The sequence below is a fragment of the Lethenteron reissneri genome, unplaced genomic scaffold (assembly GCF_015708825.2).
Source record: "Lethenteron reissneri isolate LAM-NWPU_2019-01 unplaced genomic scaffold, ASM1570882v1 scaffold_203, whole genome shotgun sequence".
NCBI lineage: Eukaryota > Metazoa > Chordata > Hyperoartia > Petromyzontiformes > Petromyzontidae > Lethenteron > Lethenteron reissneri.
The window spans coordinates 185,652-204,652 of record NW_026891725.1 but is presented as its reverse complement, the minus strand read 5'-3'; the positions used below and the strand labels follow the sequence as shown (position 1 = coordinate 204,652).

At 50.9% G+C, this 19,001-nt stretch overlaps 1 protein-coding gene across 1 annotated transcript in view; it reads right to left on the bottom strand.

The window, feature by feature from the left end:
* Nucleotides 1-850: 850 nt before the first annotated feature.
* LOC133339677 (uncharacterized) overlaps nt 851-19,001 on the bottom strand; it is a 36,959-nt gene continuing 18,808 nt past the window's right edge. The window contains exons 3-5 of the mRNA XM_061547833.1: nt 14,076-14,675; nt 12,245-12,354; nt 851-916 (exon numbers count right to left, since the gene is read on the bottom strand). Of these exons, the coding sequence (XP_061403817.1) occupies nt 851-916; nt 12,245-12,354; nt 14,076-14,675 (776 nt within the window). The remainder of the gene's footprint in view (nt 917-12,244; nt 12,355-14,075; nt 14,676-19,001) is intronic.

Here is a 19,001-nt window from a genome sequence, read left to right as displayed (position 1 = left end):
CAGTGCAGAGTGTCTGGTGCATTGTTGAGTTTATGGTGCAGTGCTGAGTCTATGGTGCAGTGGTGAGTCTATTGTGCAGTGTTGAGTCTATGGTGCAGTGTTGAGGCTATGGGGCAGTGTGAGTCTATGGTCATTGTTTGAGTCTATGGTTGCTTTGCAGTGTTGAGTCTATGGTGGCAGTGTTGAGTCTAGTGGTGCCAATGTTGAGTAATATGGTGCAGTGCTGAGTCTATGGTGCACAGTGCTGAGTCTATGGTGCCGTTGCTGAGTTCTATGGTGCAGCTGCTGAGTCTCGGGTGCAGTGTTGAGTTCTCTGGTGGCATTGTTGACGTCTATGGTGCAGCGGTTTTTGAGTCTATGGTGCAGTGCTTGCAGTCTATGGTGCAGTGATGAGTCTATGGTGCAGTATGAGTCTATAGTGCATAGTGTTGAGTCTACGGTGCAGTTTTGAGTCTATGGCGCAGTGTTGAGTACTATGAGCGCAGTGCTGAGTCTATTGTGACAGTGCTGAGTCTATTGTGCAGTGCTGAGCTCTATGGCAGTTGTTGAGTCTATGGCGAAGTGTTGAGTCTATGGTGCAGTGTTGAATTTATGGGCAGAGTGTTGAGTACTAATGGGCAGTTGCTGAAGTCTATGGTGCAGTGTTGCGTCTATGGTGCAGTGCTGAGTCTATGGTGCAGTGCTGAGTCTATGGTGCAATGCTGAGTCTATGGTGCAGTGTTGAGTCTATGGTGCAGTGTTGAATATATGGTGCAGTGTTGAGTCTATAGGCAGTGTTGAGTCTATGGTGCTTTGCTGAGTCTATGGTGAAGTTCCGGTGGTCGTGGAGTGACGCAAGTTTGAGCCGTCCTCACCGGAAGTTTAAGATCCCCACTTCCACCAACCGAGACCCGAGTTTCTGATAGGAGCTGGTGAGCTGTGGAACGTGGGGGGGGGGGGAGTGGTGGGGGGGGGTAGAGACGTGTCATCAAACAATCGTTTATTTCATTATCGTTGTCACAGACCCACAAGGACACAAACCGTGTACGGTGGGGTCACGGGGAGAGGGCATCGCAGATGACGAGCAGGAGGTCAGGGTTATTTCGTCGGTTATGGTGTGGTGTGTAGTATAGTTGTAGTGTATGGTGGAGTGTATAGTGTTGTAGTGTATACTGTAGTGTAGTGTATAGTGTGTGTGGTGTGTAGTGTATAGTGTGTGGTGTGTAGTGTATAGTGTAGTGTGTGGTGTATAGTGTAGTGTAGTGTGTAGTGTAGTGTGTGGTGTGTAGTATAGTGTGTGGTGTAGTGTGTTGTATGTGGTGTGTAGTTTAGTGTGTGGTGTGTAGTGTATAGTGTAGTGTATGGTGTATAGTGTAGTGTGTGGTGTAGTGTAGTGCGTGGTGTATAGTGTAGTGTATAGTGTAGTGTGTGGTGTGTAGTGTATAGTGTAGTGTGTGGTGTATAGTGTAGTGTGTGGTGTAGTGTAGTGCGTGGTGTATAGTGTAGTGTATAGTGTAGTGTGTGGTGTGTAGTGTAGTGTGTAGTGTATAGTGTAGTGTGTGGTGTGTAGTGTATAGTGTAGTGTGTGGTGTATAGTGTAGTGTGTGGTGTAGTGTAGTGCGTGGTGTATAGTGTAGTGTATAGTGTAGTATGTGGTGTGTAGTGTAGTGTGTAGTGTATAGTGTAGTGTGTGGTGTGTAGTGTATATTGTAGTGTAGTGAGTAGTGTATAGTGTAGTGTGTGGTGTATAGTGTAGTGTGTGGTGTAGTGTAGTGCGTGGTGTATAGTGTAGTGTATAGTGTAGTATGTGGTGTGTAGTGTAGTGTGTAGTGTATAGTGTAGTGTGTGGTGTGTAGTGTATATTGTAGTGTAGTGAGTAGTGTATAGTGTAGTGTGTGGTGTGTAGTGTATATTGTAGTGTGTAGTGTATAGTGTAGTGTGGTGTAGTGTATAGTGTAGTGTGTAGTTTAGTGTATAGTGTAGTGTGTGGTGTGTAGTGTATAGTGTTGTGTGTGGTGTATAGTGTAGTGTATGGTGTAGTGTATAGTGTAGTGTGTGGTGTATATTGTAGTGTGTGGTGTGTAGTGTATTTTGTAGTGTGTGGTGTATAGTGTAGTGTGTGGTGTATAGTGTAATGTAGTGTGTGGTGTGTAGTGTACAGTGTAGTTTGTAGTGTATAGTGTAGTGTGTGGTGTATAGTGTAGTGTATGTATGGTGTGGTGTGTGTTGTGTAGTGTATAGTGTAGTGTGGTGTGTAGTGTATAGTGTAGTGTGTGGTATATAGTGTAGTGTATAGTGTAGTGTGTAGTGTATAGTGTGTGGTGTATAGTGTAGTGTAATGTGTAGTGTAGTGTGTGGTGTATAGTGTAGTGTAGTGTGTAGTGTAGTGTGTTGTGTGTGGTGTGTAGTTTAGTGTGTGGTGTGTAGTGTATAGTGTAGTGGGTGGTGTATAGTGTAGTGTAGTGCGTGGTGTATAGTGTAGTGTATAGTGTAGTGTGTGGTGTGTAGTGTAGTGTATAGTGTAGTGTGTGGTGTGTAGTGTATATTGTAGTGTAGTGTGTAGTGTATAGTGTAGTGTGTGGTGTGTAGTGTATATTGTAGTGTGTAGTGTGTAGTGTAGTGTGGTGTATAGTGTAGTGTAGTGTGTTGTGTGTGGTGTGTAGTTTAGTGTGTGGTGTGTAGTGTATAATGTAGTGTGTGGTGTATAGTGTAGTGTAGTGTGTAGTGTGTGGTGTGTAGTATAGTGTGTGGTGTAGTGTGTTGTATGTGGTGTGTAGTTTAGTGTGTGGTGTGTAGTGTATAGTGTAGTGTGTGGTCTTTAGTGTAGTGTGTGGTGTAGTGTAGTGCGTGGTGTATAGTGTAGTGTATAGTGTAGTGTGTGGTGTGTAGTGTAGTGTGTAGTGTATAGTGTACTGTGTGGTATGTAGTGTATATTGTAGTGTAGTGTGTAGTGTATAGTGTAGTGTGTGGTGTGTAGTGTATATTGTAGTGTGTAGTGTGTAGTGTATAGTGTAGTGTGGTGTAGTGTATATTGTAGTGTGTAGTGTAGTGTATAGTGTAGTGTGTGGTGTATAGTGTAGTGTATGGTGTAGTGTATAGTGTAGTGTGTGGTGTATATTGTAGTGTGTGGTGTGTAGTGTATTTTGTAGTGTGTGGTGTATAGTGTAGTGTGTGGTGTATAGTGTAATGTACTGTGTGGTGTGTAGTGTACAGTGTAGTTTGTAGTGTATAGTGTGGTGTGTAGTGTATAGTGTAGTGTGGTGTGTAGTGTATAGTGTAGTGTGTGGTATATAGTGTAGTGTGTAGTGTGTGGTCTATGGTGTGTAGTGTATAGTGTAGTGTATAGTGTAGTGTGTAGTGTATAGTGTGTGGTGTATAGTGTAGTGTAATGTGTAGTGTAGTGTGTGGTGTATAGTGTAGTGTAGTGTGTAGTGTAGTGTGTTGTGTGTGGTGTGTAGTTTAGTGTGTGGTGTGTAGTGTATAGTGTAGTGTGTGGTGTATAGTGTAGTGTGTGGTGTAGTGTAGTGCGTGGTGTATAGTGTAGTGTATAGTGTAGTGTCTGGTGTGTAGTGTAGTGTATAGTGTGGTGTGTAGTGTATATTGTAGTGTAGTGTGTAGTGTATAGTGTAGTGTGTGGTGTGTAGTGTATATCGTAGTGTGTAGTGTGTAGTGTAGTGTGGTGTAGTGTATAGTGTAGTGTGTAGTGTAGTGTATAGTGTAGTGTGTGGTGTGTAGTGTAGTGTGTAGTGTGTGGTGTATAGTGTAGTGTTTGGTGTAGTGTATAGTGTAGTGTGTGGTGTATAGTGTAGTGTGTGGTGTGTAGTGTTGTTTGTAGTGTGTGGTGTGTGGTGTATAGTGTAGTGTGTGGTGTATAGTGTAATGTAGTGTGTGGTGTGTAGTGTACAGTGTAGTTTGTAGTGTATAGTGTAGTGTGTGGTGTATAGTGTAGTGTATGGTGTGGTGTGTGGTGTGTAGTGTATATTGTAGTGTGGGGTGTAGTGTATAGTGTAGTGTGTGGTGTATAGTGTAGTGTGTGGTGTATGGTGTGTAGTGTATAGTGTAGTGTGTGGTGTGTAGTGTATACTGTAGTGTAGTGTATGGTGTGTAGTATATAGTGTAGTGTGTGGTGTATAGTGTAGTGTGTAGTGTAGTGTATAGTGTAGTGTGTAGTGTATAGTGTAGTGTGTAGTGTATAGTGTAGTGTAATGTGTGGTGTGTAGTGTATAGTGTAGTGTATTGTGTTTATTATAGTGTATAGTGGTGTAGTGTATAGTGTAGTGTAGTGTGTGGTGTATAGTGTAGTGTATAGTTTAGTGTAGTGTGTGGTGTATGTGTAGAGGTGTAATTGTGTATGGGCGCGGATGGCTAACAAACACAAGGGGCGTGGTTAGGGCCGTACACAGAGGAGGTGCTCACACCGACGTCCGCACCTGCATCCCCCACGGGCCCCTCCCGGGGGCCGAGTACTGTAAAAGGTGGTGAGCCGGAGGGCTCGAGGTCGAGTATTAGCTTAAACCAGCGAAGACTGAAGACCAGCTAGAATAGGCCCCGGAGCTCCCCTGGCTCGTTGTCCTTGTCAGGGCCGACCAGGGCAAGCCGGTGGCGTGGCCCCGAGAGCCCAGACTGACGTTCTTATAACAGCCGGTCTGGAGACTCAGGGTGCCGGGATCCCAGCTTGACCAGGGCTGGGATAGGTAGCCTCCCCTAGCTCCGTAGTGGAGGACTCGGGTGTAGGTTAGCGAGGTTAGATGTTGTGTCTCCCTGTTAGACGAGTGAAGGGGACGATACCCCTTTAAGTACTGTGTGTACCCGTTACTGTGCACGAGTTGGTGTTAATAAATAAGTGTGCCTCCGACCCCGTCGTCCAAGCCTCCTAAATACTTACTACATCTGGGGTCAGAAGTAAACGTTCAACGATGGACACACGAGGGTCGACACGTACCAGGGAGTAGGAGTTGGAGGACACCTCGGCCGAATCGGCAGCAGAGATGGCCGAGGTCGGATCGGAGCAGCCGGGGCCGAGTACACCCGCGCTGCTACGACAGGAAGGGGGGGATGCGTCGGCTGAGGGACTTCGGCTGGCTCACTCCCGCCTGGCGGAGCTGCTCTACGCTGCGGCCGCCACGTTGGAGGAGATCACGCGGATGGGGGCTGGAGGGGCTGCGCGGGACGACGACGGCAGCTGACGCGCGGCGACATTTCCCGCCACCCCGACGCAGCTCGCGGTAAAATTTCCCGCCATCACTACAGTGCGAGCAGAGGGCGGGGACGGCCCGCGTCAGGTGACTGCTGAGGGCCAAGCCAAGCCGTGACACCGGCCAGCGCGTCAACAACGAAGCGACCGGCGATGCCATGCTCGCAGCCCGCCCACACTGTAACGTCTGCGGGGAACGACGGAGCGCGATCCGCAGCCACGGACGTCGCGTTACAGCAGCGACTGCCGCCTCTCAAAGAATTCGTGGGCGCGGACGGGGACTGGGGGCGGCTTCAAAAGATGGTTCATCGCTCATCAGGAGATGGCAAACTGGACAGACGCTGAGGCACTACGCGCGCTGCCAGCGATGCTGGACAACGACGCCCTGGCTACTCTCACCTCGGCGCCTAAAGAAAACCGCGCCACGCTGCACTTGGCGCTGCAGCTGCTGTCAGCTGTCTACGGCCCGCCTTCGGACTGCAGGCAGCTGTTCCACGATCGTCATCGGGGCGCCAACGAATCGCCTCTGGCCTTCCGGACGGCTCTCCTGGCCCTGGCGAAGGCAGCTTTCCCGCGGATGGACGAGGAGGGAGTGGACGCTATGGTGGCTGAAAAGCTGCTGCAACTCGCGGACGAGCTGGACGTCGCCGTCTTGGCTCAAGACGACGCAGAGATGTCTTCCTTGCTGGTCGCGCGCCACATCCACGGGGGCTTGCGGTCCCTGCGTCGCAAGGCCGCCAAGGGGGTGGCCGGCCATGCCATGGCGGCCACCACCCTCCCATCGGAGGAGGTCTGCGGGGTGGAGCGGCGGGGGGAATGGAGATCGGCGGCACCACAGGCTCGGAACGGACCGAGCCGCCAGGAGCAGCCCAGGCCATCTGGGGCGCTCACACGCTGCTACAACTGTGGCCTTCAAGGCCACGTTGCTTCAGGATGCCGGGCTCCCCATCAGCGCAGGGCGACACCTCGTCAGGACGCCGCGCCGTCTCCACCCAAGCTCCAGCAGAGAAATACGGCGAGTCGTGGCACCTCACACGTTTGGCCCATGCACGCATCCGACACACACTCACGCGCTGAACAGAACAGGGCTCGAAAATCGACGGCTGTTGCGTCCGATTGTTCTGAAATGCGTCGAGTGCTCCAACCGGGTCAGTGGTCGGAGCTCGCCCATCGTGTCGTTGCAGCGTCGGCGGGATCGTCGGTCGTGGTCAGTCATATTGATGGGGTAGAGGTGCGGATTTTAATTGACACAGGAGCGTCGGCGACCATTATATCTGATTTGATTTATAACATCCTTCCCGTTCAAAGTCGTCCCTTGCTCCCCGTTGACGTGCCATGCTATGCTGCTAACGGGGGCTCGCTAGGCATCATTGGGCAAATCCGCGCCAAAATTTGCATTGGAGACATTAAATTATCCGGCCCTGTTTTGGTTTCCTCCTCACTGGCGGTTCCGTGCCTGTTGGGGACGGATTTCTTGGCCAAAATGCCCATTCGTATCTTGATTGACCAGGGGTGCATCGAGCTTCCGTCGGGCCGACGTGTAACGTTTTTGTCTTCCCCCGCCACGGAGCGTCGAGGCGTTTGCGACCGTGCAGGCGCTCATGGCAAAAACTGTGCGCGTACCCCCGGGGGCTCAGATGCTCGTCCCTCTTAGGTTGCGTCGGCCGTTTGCTGAGGGGGTTGCGGATCGGGGGGTCTTGTTGGGACCATCTCGGGCCGGGGTCAATGGACCCGATTTGCTAGCGGCTCAGACCATGGTGAAAGGGGATGGGGACCCCTTCATTGTAGTCCTTAATGTAGGATCGCGAACGGTCGTGGTTCCTCAAGGGACCGTGCTTGCACACGCAACGCCGGCACCCTATGAGGAACCACTCGTGGGTCAGGTAACCACCGATCCTCCGTCGCGACCGCACTCGGACTGTGATGACGGATGGCTGGATGCGCTTTGCGCGGGATCAGTGGACCTGTTCGACTCACAGCGTGCGCAGCTGCGAGTTCTCCTGAAAGAATTTGCCGACGTTTTTAGTCAACACAAAATTGATATTGGTTGTACTAAATTGCTGCGACACCATATTGACACGGGTGACAGCGCGCCAATCCGCCAAAAATCCCTTTCGGCTGAGTCCCGCCGAAAAGGATCATGTCAAATCGGCCGTTGATGACATGCTAGCCTGCCGATATAATTTCCCCTTCCAACAGCCCGTGGGGCGCGCCGATCGTTTTGGTGAAAAAACACGACGGCTCACTGCGGTTTTGTGTCGACTTTCGGCGATTGAACAAAATTTCTGTGGCAGATGCATACCCGCTTCCTCGAATGGATGAGTCACTAGATGCCTTGGCGGGGGCGCGATTCTTTTCCACCCTGGAATTTACTTTCTGGATTCTGGCAACTTCCTCTGGATGACGAATCAAAGCCTAAGACTGCTTTCCGTACACCGCCAAGGCCTCTTCCAATTTAACCGCTTGCCGATGGGCTTACATTCTGCGCCAGCAACTTTTCAGCGGTTAATGGAACTGGTCTTGGCGGGCTTGCAATGGGATTCGTGTTTAATTTACTTGGACAATGTCATCGTCTTTAGCAAATCATTCGATGAACACCTCCAGAGGTTGCGTGCTGTTTTTCTCAAAATGCGGGCTGCCAAATTGAAATATAAACCGCAGAAGTGCCATTTGCTCCGCGAATTGGTGTGGTATTTGGGTCATATTGTTGGACGCTCGTGGATATCCACTGATCCCGCCAAAACGGAATGCGTCAGCTCCTGGCTGACTCCCACCTCGGTGGGAGAGGTCAGGAGTTTCATTGGGTTCGCGTCGTACTACCGACGATTTGTGGCTGACTTCGCTACGATCGCGAAACCATTGCACGCCTTGACGTCCAAGGGAGTCAGGTTTCATTGGGGGCCAGAGGAGGAGGCTGCTTTTCGCGCCCTCCGGAATGCCCTGGTGGGGGCTCCGCCGTTGAATTACCCAGATTTCTCACAACCCTTCTTGCTCGATACAGACGCAAGAAACACGGGCATTGGGGGCGTGCTGTCCCAGCTCATTGGTGGTGTAGAGCATGTGGTGGCTTACGGTAGTCGGGTACTGTCTCCGGCGGAACAACGGTACTGCGTTACCCGTCGGGAATTATTGGCAATTGTTTTTTTCATTCAGCAGTACCGCCCGTATCTGTACGGTCGACGTTTCACCGTCCGTACAGATCATGCGGCTCTGCAGTATGCCCTGCGGGTTCAACAACCATCGGGGCAAATGTCTCGATGGTTGGAGATTCTCCAAGACTACGACTTTGTCACCACATATCGTAAGGGCGTCCGCCACACGAACGCTGACGCCCTGTCGCGGTTGCCACCCACTTCGGAGTGCGCTTGCCTCTTGGGTTCGGGGCGTTGTAGGCCCCCGAACGTGACCACCGATTCGGTCCTCTTGGCCGCCGCTGATGTGCCTTCGGCTTCGGGTCCTATCGAGCAAGAAGGGAGGGATTCGTTGCTGGGGTTGTCGGTTGCGGAGTGGGGACGCCTCCAAATGGAGGACACCTCCCTGCTCGCTCTGCGCCGTCGCACCGGGGGGGTTGGTCAGAGGGTGGCGAACGTTGACTCGTGGGGGTTGTTCCAGGGGCTTTTAATGCACTGGGACGGAAAATCCCGCCACCAACGGCTCGTGGTGCCTGCAGCATTGAGGGGTAAGGTGGTATGGGCTGCGCATGAGCGGCTCCTGCACTTGGGGGTTCACAAGACCTTTGCCATGCTCCAGCTCGATTTCTTCTGGCCGGGCATGGCAAAGGACGTGGGGGATCTCCTGGGGTCGTGCACGCAATGCGCGCAGCGGAAGCCACCAGCGAGGGGGTCCAACCCTCCCGCTGCAGTCCATAAAGGTTTCTCGGGTTAACGAGCTCGTTGCTCTAGATATTCTCGGGCCATTTCCCGCTACACCCAGGGGAAATAGGTATTTATTGACAGGGGTCGAATACTTCACGAGATGGCCCATGGCCTGGCCCCTGGCCAACCAGTCGGCAGCAGCCATCGCGGAGGCCTTTGTCCAGGGCTATGTCCTCGACAAGGGTGCTCCGGAATGGCTGCTGAATGACCAGGGTAAGAATTTTTCGGGGAAACTCCTCCGCGAGGTGTGCGACCTCTTGGGTATGGAGAAAATTCGGACCTCCCCGTATCACCCACAAACTGACGGGATGGTGGAACGGCTGCATCGGACTATCACGTCCATGCTGTCCCAGCAGGTATCAGAATCCCAGACAGATTGGGACCTTCGCTTTGCCGGTGTGTTACAAGCCTACAGGATGGCTCCCCATGCGGCCACCGGATTTTCCCCTTTCTTTTTAATGTATGGCCGCGAGGCTAACCCCCCTGTGACGACCCAGCTGAAGCTCTCGGCGCCTCAGGCGAAGTCTACATTGTCCGAACACGTTAAATTTAACATCGGCAAATTATCTGAGGCGCGGGAAGCGGCCGTGCAAAATTCTGAACTCCGCCAGCAGGCGAACGAGAGGCTTAGGCTGGGGCAGGGTACATGTGTTCAAATGGAAACCGGGGGACAGGGCATGGTTGCACTGTCCCCAGGTGCCGCTGGCGACCTCGTCAAAGTTGGTACGGCCGTGGCGGGGGCCCGTGGAGGTCGTACAGGTCTTGCGGCCGCAATGTGTACGCGTCAAATGGGGGAGGCAGTCGGTGGTACGTGCACCCCTCAAGGTTGAAACCATTCATTGCGCCGGGCCGTGGTTCACACACACACACGCATGGCCAAACGTGTGAGGGGTCCGCCGACTCCCCGACGTCGCTGGTCTCGCATAACCTGACATTAACTGTTCCATCTCCAGGTGCAACAGGAGTGACGGGTCCACGACCGCCAACCCCTCCCGGGGGGGTCGGGGGTCACTCTGCAGCAAAGCCAGACTCTGTTGCACCCGGACCGTCAACAACCGCCACTGAGCGTGCCGGGACGAGAACGCGCGCCAAAACGCGCAGACTATTGTGAGGTCGGCCGTTGGGGGGCCCTTGCGGACGGGGGGGGGGGGAGGCGTCCGGAGCGCGTGTATATATATGTTGGTTTTGCGGAATGGGGTATTTATTCGGGGGGGTGCGTCGGGTTATTTTTTTTCTTCCTGTTTCCTGTTGTTGTTGTTGTTATGGTTTTCATTGTTCTTGTTAAAATCACGCGAGGCACACACGGTTTTGGGGAGGGGAGCACCTTTTTCTGATTTTGTTGCAGCCGGGGACGGCTGCAAGCTGTACAGGGGGGGGGGGGGTGATGTAGAGGTGTAATTGTGTTTGGGCGCGGATGGCTAACAAACACAAGGGGCGTGGTTAGGGCCATACACAGAGGAGGTGCTCACACCGACGTCCGCACCTGCATCCCCCACGGGCCCCTCCCGGGGGCCGAGTACTATAAAAGGTGGTGAGCCGGAGGGCTCGAGGTCGAGTATTAGCTTAAACCAGCGAAGACTGAAGACCAGCTAGAATAGGCCCCGGAGCTCCCCTGGCTCGCTGTCATTGTCAGGGCCGACCAGGGCAAGCCGGTGGCGTGGCCCCGAGAGCCCAGACTGACGTTCTTATAAGAGCCGGTCTGGAGACTCAGGGTGCCGGGATCCCAGCTTGACCAGGGCTGGGATAGGTAGCCTCCCCTAGCTCCGTAGTGGAGGACTCGGGCGTAGGTTAGCGGGGTTAGGATGTTGTGTCTCCCTGTTAGACGAGTGAAGGGGACGATACCCCTTTAAGTACTGTGTGTACCCGTTACTGTGCACGAGTTGGTGTTAATAAATAATTGTGCCTCCGACCCCGTCGTCCAAGCCTCCTAAATACTTACTACATATGGTGTAATTTGGTGTGTAGTGTGGTGTATAATGTAGTGTAGTGTATAGTGTAGTGTATAGTGTAGTGTATAGTGTAGTGTATAGTGTAGTGTAGTGCATAGTAGAGTAGTGTAGTATAGAACAGTGTAGTGTTCATTCGTGTCGTGTATAGTGTAGTATATTCTAGTGTATAGTGTAGTGTATAGTAGTATCCGGCAGGCAAGGCTGCGTTGGCTGAGTCATGTAGCCCGCATGCCCAGCCACCGCATGCCAAAACAGCGTTTGTTCGGCCTGATAGAGGGGGTTAAACGGGCGCAGCACGGGCTAGAGAAGAGATGGAGTGATGTGGTACAGGAGGACGTGGAGCTGAGTGGACTTGCCGATGACTGGTACCAGCGTTGTCAAGATCGGCCTCTGTGGAGGAGGCTCGTGAAGGACGCTACTAGGCAGTTGGAGGCAGTCGCCCTCCAACAACAACGGAGGATAGACGCTCACAACAACGAGCGGAGCGCCGGGTGGCTAAAGCACAGCAAGTTGGCACAGTAGGGGGCACAGGTGGTGCATCAGCCTGTCATCTCGGTCATCTCAATCAGTCGACCCGTGGCACCTGGGTCTGCCCCGTGACCTCCTGCCAGCGGGCGTTCGACACTTCACGTGGCCTCAACGTGCACATGGCCTGGCACAAGCGTCGTGGTGACGTCACCGCCACTTAGTGGCGAATGGCGGTTGTTGTTGTATAGTGTATAGTAGTGCAGTGTATAGTAGTGCAGTGTATAGTAGAGTATAGTGTGTAGTGTATAGTGTGTAGTGTATAGTGTGTAGTGTATCGTGTGTAGTGTATAGTGTGTAGTGTATAGTGTGTAGTGTATAGTGTGTAGTGTATAGTGTGTAGTGTATAGTGTAGTGTATAGTGTGTAGTGTATCGTGTGTAGTGTATAGTGTAGTGTATAGTGTGTAGTGTATCGTAGAGTAGTGTGGTGTACAGTGTCAATTTTAGTGTAGTGTCGTTATGTTTCTGGATGAGTATGGGTCTCTCTCTATGTATCTCTATTGGTCTTTATCATAGTTCTCTCTGAGTATGGGTCGCTGTGGGTCTCTATGGGTCTCTATGAGTACGGGTCTCTGTGGGTCTGTATGGGTCTCTGTGGGTCTGTATGGGTCTCTGTGAGTATGGGTCTCTGTGGGTCTGTATTGGTCTCCGTGGGCTTGTATGGTTCTGGTGAAACGACAAGTGAAGTGAGTTTATACTTCGCCGTTGTGAGATGTCTTACGCTGGGTAGAAGCCTGTTGGACATGGTCCTGTAATCCAGCGAGTTTGGGTCACTCAGGGCAGAGACGAAGACTTCATTGATTGTCAGTGTCACTGGGATCACCTTGACGTCTGTGGGAGACAAAGACAAAGATTACCCTTATAGCGTCTACCAGACTGTAGGGGCAAGTGCTGTCAGTCGTACTGAGTAGCATAACAGTCACACACACACAGACACACTCAAAGATAAACAAAGATCCCCCCGGGATAGCCTCTAACAGACTGTTGGGGCAAGTGCTGTTAGCGAGCACCTATGAAGGCCGTAACAGCGCATGAGGGCATGGGTAGCCAGCAACTACACTCAGTCACCTTTGTCTCCACAGTGGCGATGTTTACACATCGCACCAGGTATTCATTTGAGGCTGAGTCGACTTAGGGGAGGCCCACGACCGGTTCAGATAATCGTCACTGGTGGTGTTGGCCGTGAGCGGGAATCGAACTTTGGTCTCTTACTGGGTTCGTAGCGCTAACCACCGCCCCACGGATTCCCACTCACACTCACCAACTCATACAATCGCACATACAAATACTCATCCACACGTACAAACTCCACTTACTAACTCTGTAGAACAGGGGGAGATCATACAAACTCCATCCACTCACTCTGTAGAACAGGGGGAGATCATACAAACTCCACTCACTCACTCTGTAGAACAGTGGGAGATCATACAAACTGCACTCACTCACCCTGTAGAACAGGGGGAGATCATACAAACTCCACTCACTCACTCTGTAGAACAGGGGGAGATCATACAAACTCCACTCCACTCACTCACTCTGTAGAACAGGGGAAGATCATACAAACTACACTTTCTCACTCTGTAGAACAGGGGGAGATTATATAAACTCCACTCACTCACTTTGTAGAACAGGGGGAGATCATACAAACTTCACTCCACTCACTCTGTAGAACAGGGGGAGATCATACAAACTCGACTCACTCACTCTGTAGAACAGTGGGAGATCATACAAACTCCACGCACTCACTCTGTAGAACAGGGGAGATCATACAAACTTCACTCACTCACTCTGTAGCACAGTGTTAGATCATACAAACTCCACTCACTAACTCTGTAGAACAGGGGGAGATCATACAAACTCCATCCACTCACTCTGTAGAACAGGGGGAGATCATACAAACTCCACTCACTCACACTGTAGAACAGAGAGAGATCATACAAACTCCACTCACTCACTCTGTAGAACAGGGTGAGATCATACAAACTCCACTCACTCACTCTGTAGAACAGGGGGAGATCATACAAACTCCACTCACTCGCTCTGTAGAACAGGGTGAGATCATACAAACTCCACTCACTCACTCTGTAGAACAGGGGGAGATCATACAAACTCCACTCACTCACTCTGTAGAACAGAGAGAGATCATACAAACTCCACTCACTCACTCTGTAGAACAGGGTGAGATCATAAAAACTCCACTCACTCACTCTGTAGAACAGGGGGAGATCATACAAACTCCACTCACTCACTCTGTAGGACAGGGGGAGATCATACAAACTCCACTCCACTCCACTCACTCTGTAGAACAGGAGGAGATCTTACAAACACCACTCACTCTGTAGAACAGGGGGAGATCATACAAACTCCACTCACTCACTCTGCAAAACAGTTGGAGATAATTCAAACTCCACTCACTTGCTCACTCTGTAGACACATGGGTGAGATCACACAAACTCCAGATTGACAAGAGGCATTCCGAGTCGGGAATGGACCCAAATGCCCCCCTTTCGCTGCCTGCGAGCGCCACCGCAAGTGCCACCTCCCTCGCTCACCTTGCGGCGCGTAGGGGCTGCTCGTTCGATTCGAACCGCCGGTTACCATCGTTGTGCTCAGGACGGTAGCCACAGTGGTGTTCAGGACCACTGCAGAGGTCGCCGTGGTGTTCAGGGTTGTCTCAGAGGTCGCAGTGGCGTTCAGGGTCGTGTCAAAGGTCACAGTAGAGTTCATGGTGGTCTCAGAGGTCGCAGTGGCATTCAGGGTCGTGTCAAAGGTCACAGTAGAGTTCAGGGTGGTCTCAGAGGTCGCAGTAGCGTTCAGGGTCATCTCAGAGGTCACAGTAGCGTTCAATGTCGTCTCATCGGTGGCCGTAGCATTCACGACCGCCACAGCGACCTCCGTAGCGTTCACGACGGTAGTGGCATTGGTGGGGTTGGCGGTCATGCACGATGGTAGAGGCTCCGGGCGAGACACGCACTGCACCCCATCGGGCGGGAACCCCTTGATGCACGTGCAGGTAGGGGCAGAGCCAGGCGAGGGGGAGGGGCTAGACGCGGTGACGTCATCGCACGCTCCCACCTGGCGGCAGGCAGCGGCGCTCCACAGCAAGCCGAGGCCGCAGTGGCAACGCATCTGAGGACCGTCCAACCCGCACCCTGGCGAGAGATTGGTGGGGCATGGGAAGGGGGTGGAGGAGGGGAGTGGGGGGATGGGAGGGAGAAGAGGGGGGGTGGGACGAGGTGATGACGAGGTGATGACGAGAGGAAGAAGGAGGCGGTAACATTACGGTGGCGGTCGCGGGCCGTGACTGTTGCATTGTGGGGGCATTGTCTTGTCCGGCTGATACGGGGGACCACCTCTACTTGCGAACGTTCAACTTACGAACTTTCAGAGACACCAAGAAACTGTGTTCCCGTACGTCCAGTTGCCGCTGTTCGGAACGAGAGACGTAGGTTCAACGTGAAGAACCAGTGGCATCTACATCTGCAGAACGTGAAGAACCAGCAGCATCTACATTTTCAGAAAGTGAAGAACCAGTGGCATCTACATCTGCAGAACGTGAACAACCGAAGGAATCTACATCTCCAGAACGTGAACAACCAATGGCATCTACATCTGCAGAACGTGAAGAACAAGTGGCATCTACATCTACAGAACGCGAAGAACCAGTGGCATCTACATCTGCAGAACTCTGAAGAACCAGTGGCATCTACATCTGCAGAACGTGAAGAACCAGTGGCATCTACATCTACAGAACGTGAAGAACCAGTGGCATCTACATCTATAGAAGATGAAGAACCAGTGGCATTTACATCTACAGAAGATGAAGAACCAGTGGCATCTACATCTGCAGAACGTGAAGAACCAGTGGCATCTACATCTGCAGAACGTGAAGAACCAGTGGCATCTACATCTGCATAACATGAAGAACCAGTGGCATCTCCATCTGCAGAACGTGAAGAACCAGTGGAATCTACATCTGCAGAACGTGAAGAACCAGTGGCTTCTAAATCTGCAGAACGTGAAGAACCAGTGGCATCTACATCTGCATAACATGAAGAACCAGTGGCATCTCCATCTGCAGAACGTGAAGAACCAGTGGCATCTACATCTGCAGAACGTGAAGAACCAGTGGCTTCTAAATCTGCAGAACGTGAACAACCAGTGGCATCTACATCTGCAGAACTCTGAAGAACCAGTGGCATCTACATCTGCAGAACGTGAAGAACCAACATCATCTACATTTTCAGAACGTGAAGAACCAGTGGCATCTACATCTGCAGAACGTGAACAACCAATGGCAACTACATCTGCAGAACGTGAATAACCAATGGCATCTACATCTGCAGCACGTGAAGAACAAGTGGCATCTACATCTACAGAACTCTGAAGAACCAGTGGCTTCTACATCTGCAGAACTCTGAAGAACCAGTGGCAAATACATCTGCAGAACGTGAAGAACCAGTGGCATCTACATCTACAGAACGTGAAGAGCCAGTGGCATATACATCTGTAGAACGTGAAGAACCAGTTGCATCTACATCTACAGAAGATGAAGAACCAGTGGCATTTACATCTACAGAAGATGAAGAACCAGTGGCATCTATATCTGTAGAATGTGAAGAACCAGTGGAATCTACATCTGCAGAACGTAAAGAACCAGTGACATCTACATCTGCAGAACGTGAAGAACCAGTGGCATCTACATCTGCAGAACGTGAAGAACCAGTGGTATCTACATCTGCAGAACTTGAAGAACCAGTGGCATCTACATCTGCAGAACGTGAAAAACCAGTGGCATCTACATCTGCAGAACGTGAAGAAGCAGTGGTATCTACATCTGCAGAACGTGAAGAACAATTGGCATCTACATCTGCATAACATGAAGAACCAGTGGCATTTACATCTGCAGAACGTGAAGAACCAGTGGCATCTACATCTGCAGAACGTGAAGAACCAGTGGCTTCTACATCTGCAGAATGTGAACAACCAGTGGAATCTACATCTGCAGAACGCTGAAGAACCAGTGGCATCTACATCTGCAGAACGTGAACAACCAGTGGCATCTACATCTGCAGAACGTGAAGAACCAGTGGCATCTACATCTGCATAACATGAAGAACCAGTGGCATCTACATCTGCAGAACGTGAAGAATCAGTGGCATCTACATCTGCAGAACGTGAAGAACCAGTAGCATCTACATCTGCAGAACGTGAAGTACCGGTGGCATCTACATGTGCAGAAAGTGAAAAACTAGTGGCATCTACATCTGCAGAACGTGAACAACCAGTGGCATCTACATCTGCAGAACTATAAATAACCAGTGGCATCTACATCTGCAGAACGTGAAGAACCAGCAGCATCTACATCTGCAGAACGTGATCAACCAATGGCATCTACATCTGCAGAACGTGAACAACCAATGGCATCTACATCTGCAGAACGTGAAGAACAAGTGGCATCTACATCTACAGAACTCTGAAGAACCAGTGGCATCTACATCTGCAGAACTCTGAAGAACCAGTGGCATCTACATCTGCAGAACGTGAAGAACCAGTGGCATCTACATCTACAGGACATGAAGAACCAGTGGCATCTACATCTGTAGAACGTGAAGAACCAGTGGCATCTACATCTACAGAAGATGAAGAACCAGTGGCATTTACATCTACAGAAGATGAAGAACCAGTGGCATCTACATCTGTAGAACGTGAAGAACCAGTGGCATCTACATCTGCAGAACGTGAAGAACCAGTGGCATCTACATCTGCAGAACGTGAAGTACCGGTGGCATCTACATCTGCAGAACGTGAAGAACCAGTGGAATCTACATCTGCAGAACGTGAAGAACCAGTGGCTTCTACATCTGCAGAATGTGAACAACCAGTGGAATCTACATCTGCAGAACGCTGAAGAACCAGTGGCATCTACATCTGCAGAACGTGAACAACCAGTGGCATCTACATCTGCAGAACGTGAAGAACCAGTGGCATCTACATCTGCATAACATGAAGAACCAGTGGCATCTACATCTGCAGAACGTGAAGAATCAGTGGCATCTACATCTGCAGAACGTGAAGAACCAGTAGCATCTACATCTGCAGAACGTGAAGAACCGGTGGCATCTACATGTGCAGAAAGTGAAAAACTAGTGGCATCTACATCTGCAGAACGTGAACAACCAGTGGCATCTACATCTGCAGAACTATGAAGAACCAGTGGCATCTACATCTGCAGAACGTGAAGAACCAGCAGCGTCTACATTTTCAGAACGTCAAGAACCAGTGGCATCTACATCTGCAGAACGTGATCAACCAATGGCATCTACATCTGCAGAACGTGAACAACCAATGGCATCTACATCTGCAGAACGTGAAGAACAAGTGGCATCTACATCTACAGAACTCTGAAGAACCAGTGGCATCTACATCTGCAGAACTCTGAAGAACCAGTGGCATCTACATCTGCAGAACGTGAAGAACCAGTGGCATCTACATCTACAGGACATGAAGAACCAGTGGCATCTACATCTGTAGACGTGAAGAACCAGTGGCATCTACATCTACAGAAGATGAAGAACCAGTGGCATTTATATCAACAGAAGATGAAGAACCAGTGGCATCTACATCTGTAGAACGTGAAGAACCAGTGGCATCTACATCTGCAGAACGTGAAGAACCAGTGGCATCTACATCTGCAGAACGTGAAGTACCAGTGGCATCTACATCTGCAGAACGTTAAGAACCAGTGGCATCTACATCTGCAGAACGTGAAGAACCAGTGGCATCTACATCTGCATAACATGAAGAACCAGTGGAATCTACATCTGCAGAACGTGAAGAACCAGTGGGCATCTACATCTGCAGAACGTGAAGAACCAGTGGCATCTACATCTGCAGAACGTGAAAGAACCAGTGGCATCTACATCTGCATAACAGGAAGAATCAGTGGCATCTACATCTGCAGAACGTGAAGAACCAGTGGCATCTACATCTGCAGAACGTGAAGAACCAGTGGCATCTACATCTGCAGAACGTGAAGAACCAGTGGCATCTACATCTGCAGAACATGAAGAATCAGTGGCATCTACATCTGCAGAACGTGAAGAACCAGTGGCATCTACATCTGCAGAACGTGAAGAACCAGTGGCATCTACATCTGCAGAACGTGAAGAACCAGTAGCATCTACATCTGCAGAACATGAAGAACCAGTGGCATCTACATCTGCAGAACGTGAAGAACCAGTGGCATCTACATCTGCAGAACGTGAAGAACCAGTAGCATCTACATCTGCAGAACGTGAAGAACCAGTGGCATCTACATCTGCAGAACGTGACAAACTAGTGGCATCTATCTGCAGAACGTGAAGAACCAGTGGCATCTACATCTGCATAACATGAAGAACCAGTGGCATCTACATCTGCAGAACGTGAAGAACCAGTGGCATCTACATCTGCAGAACGTGAAGAACCAGTGGCTT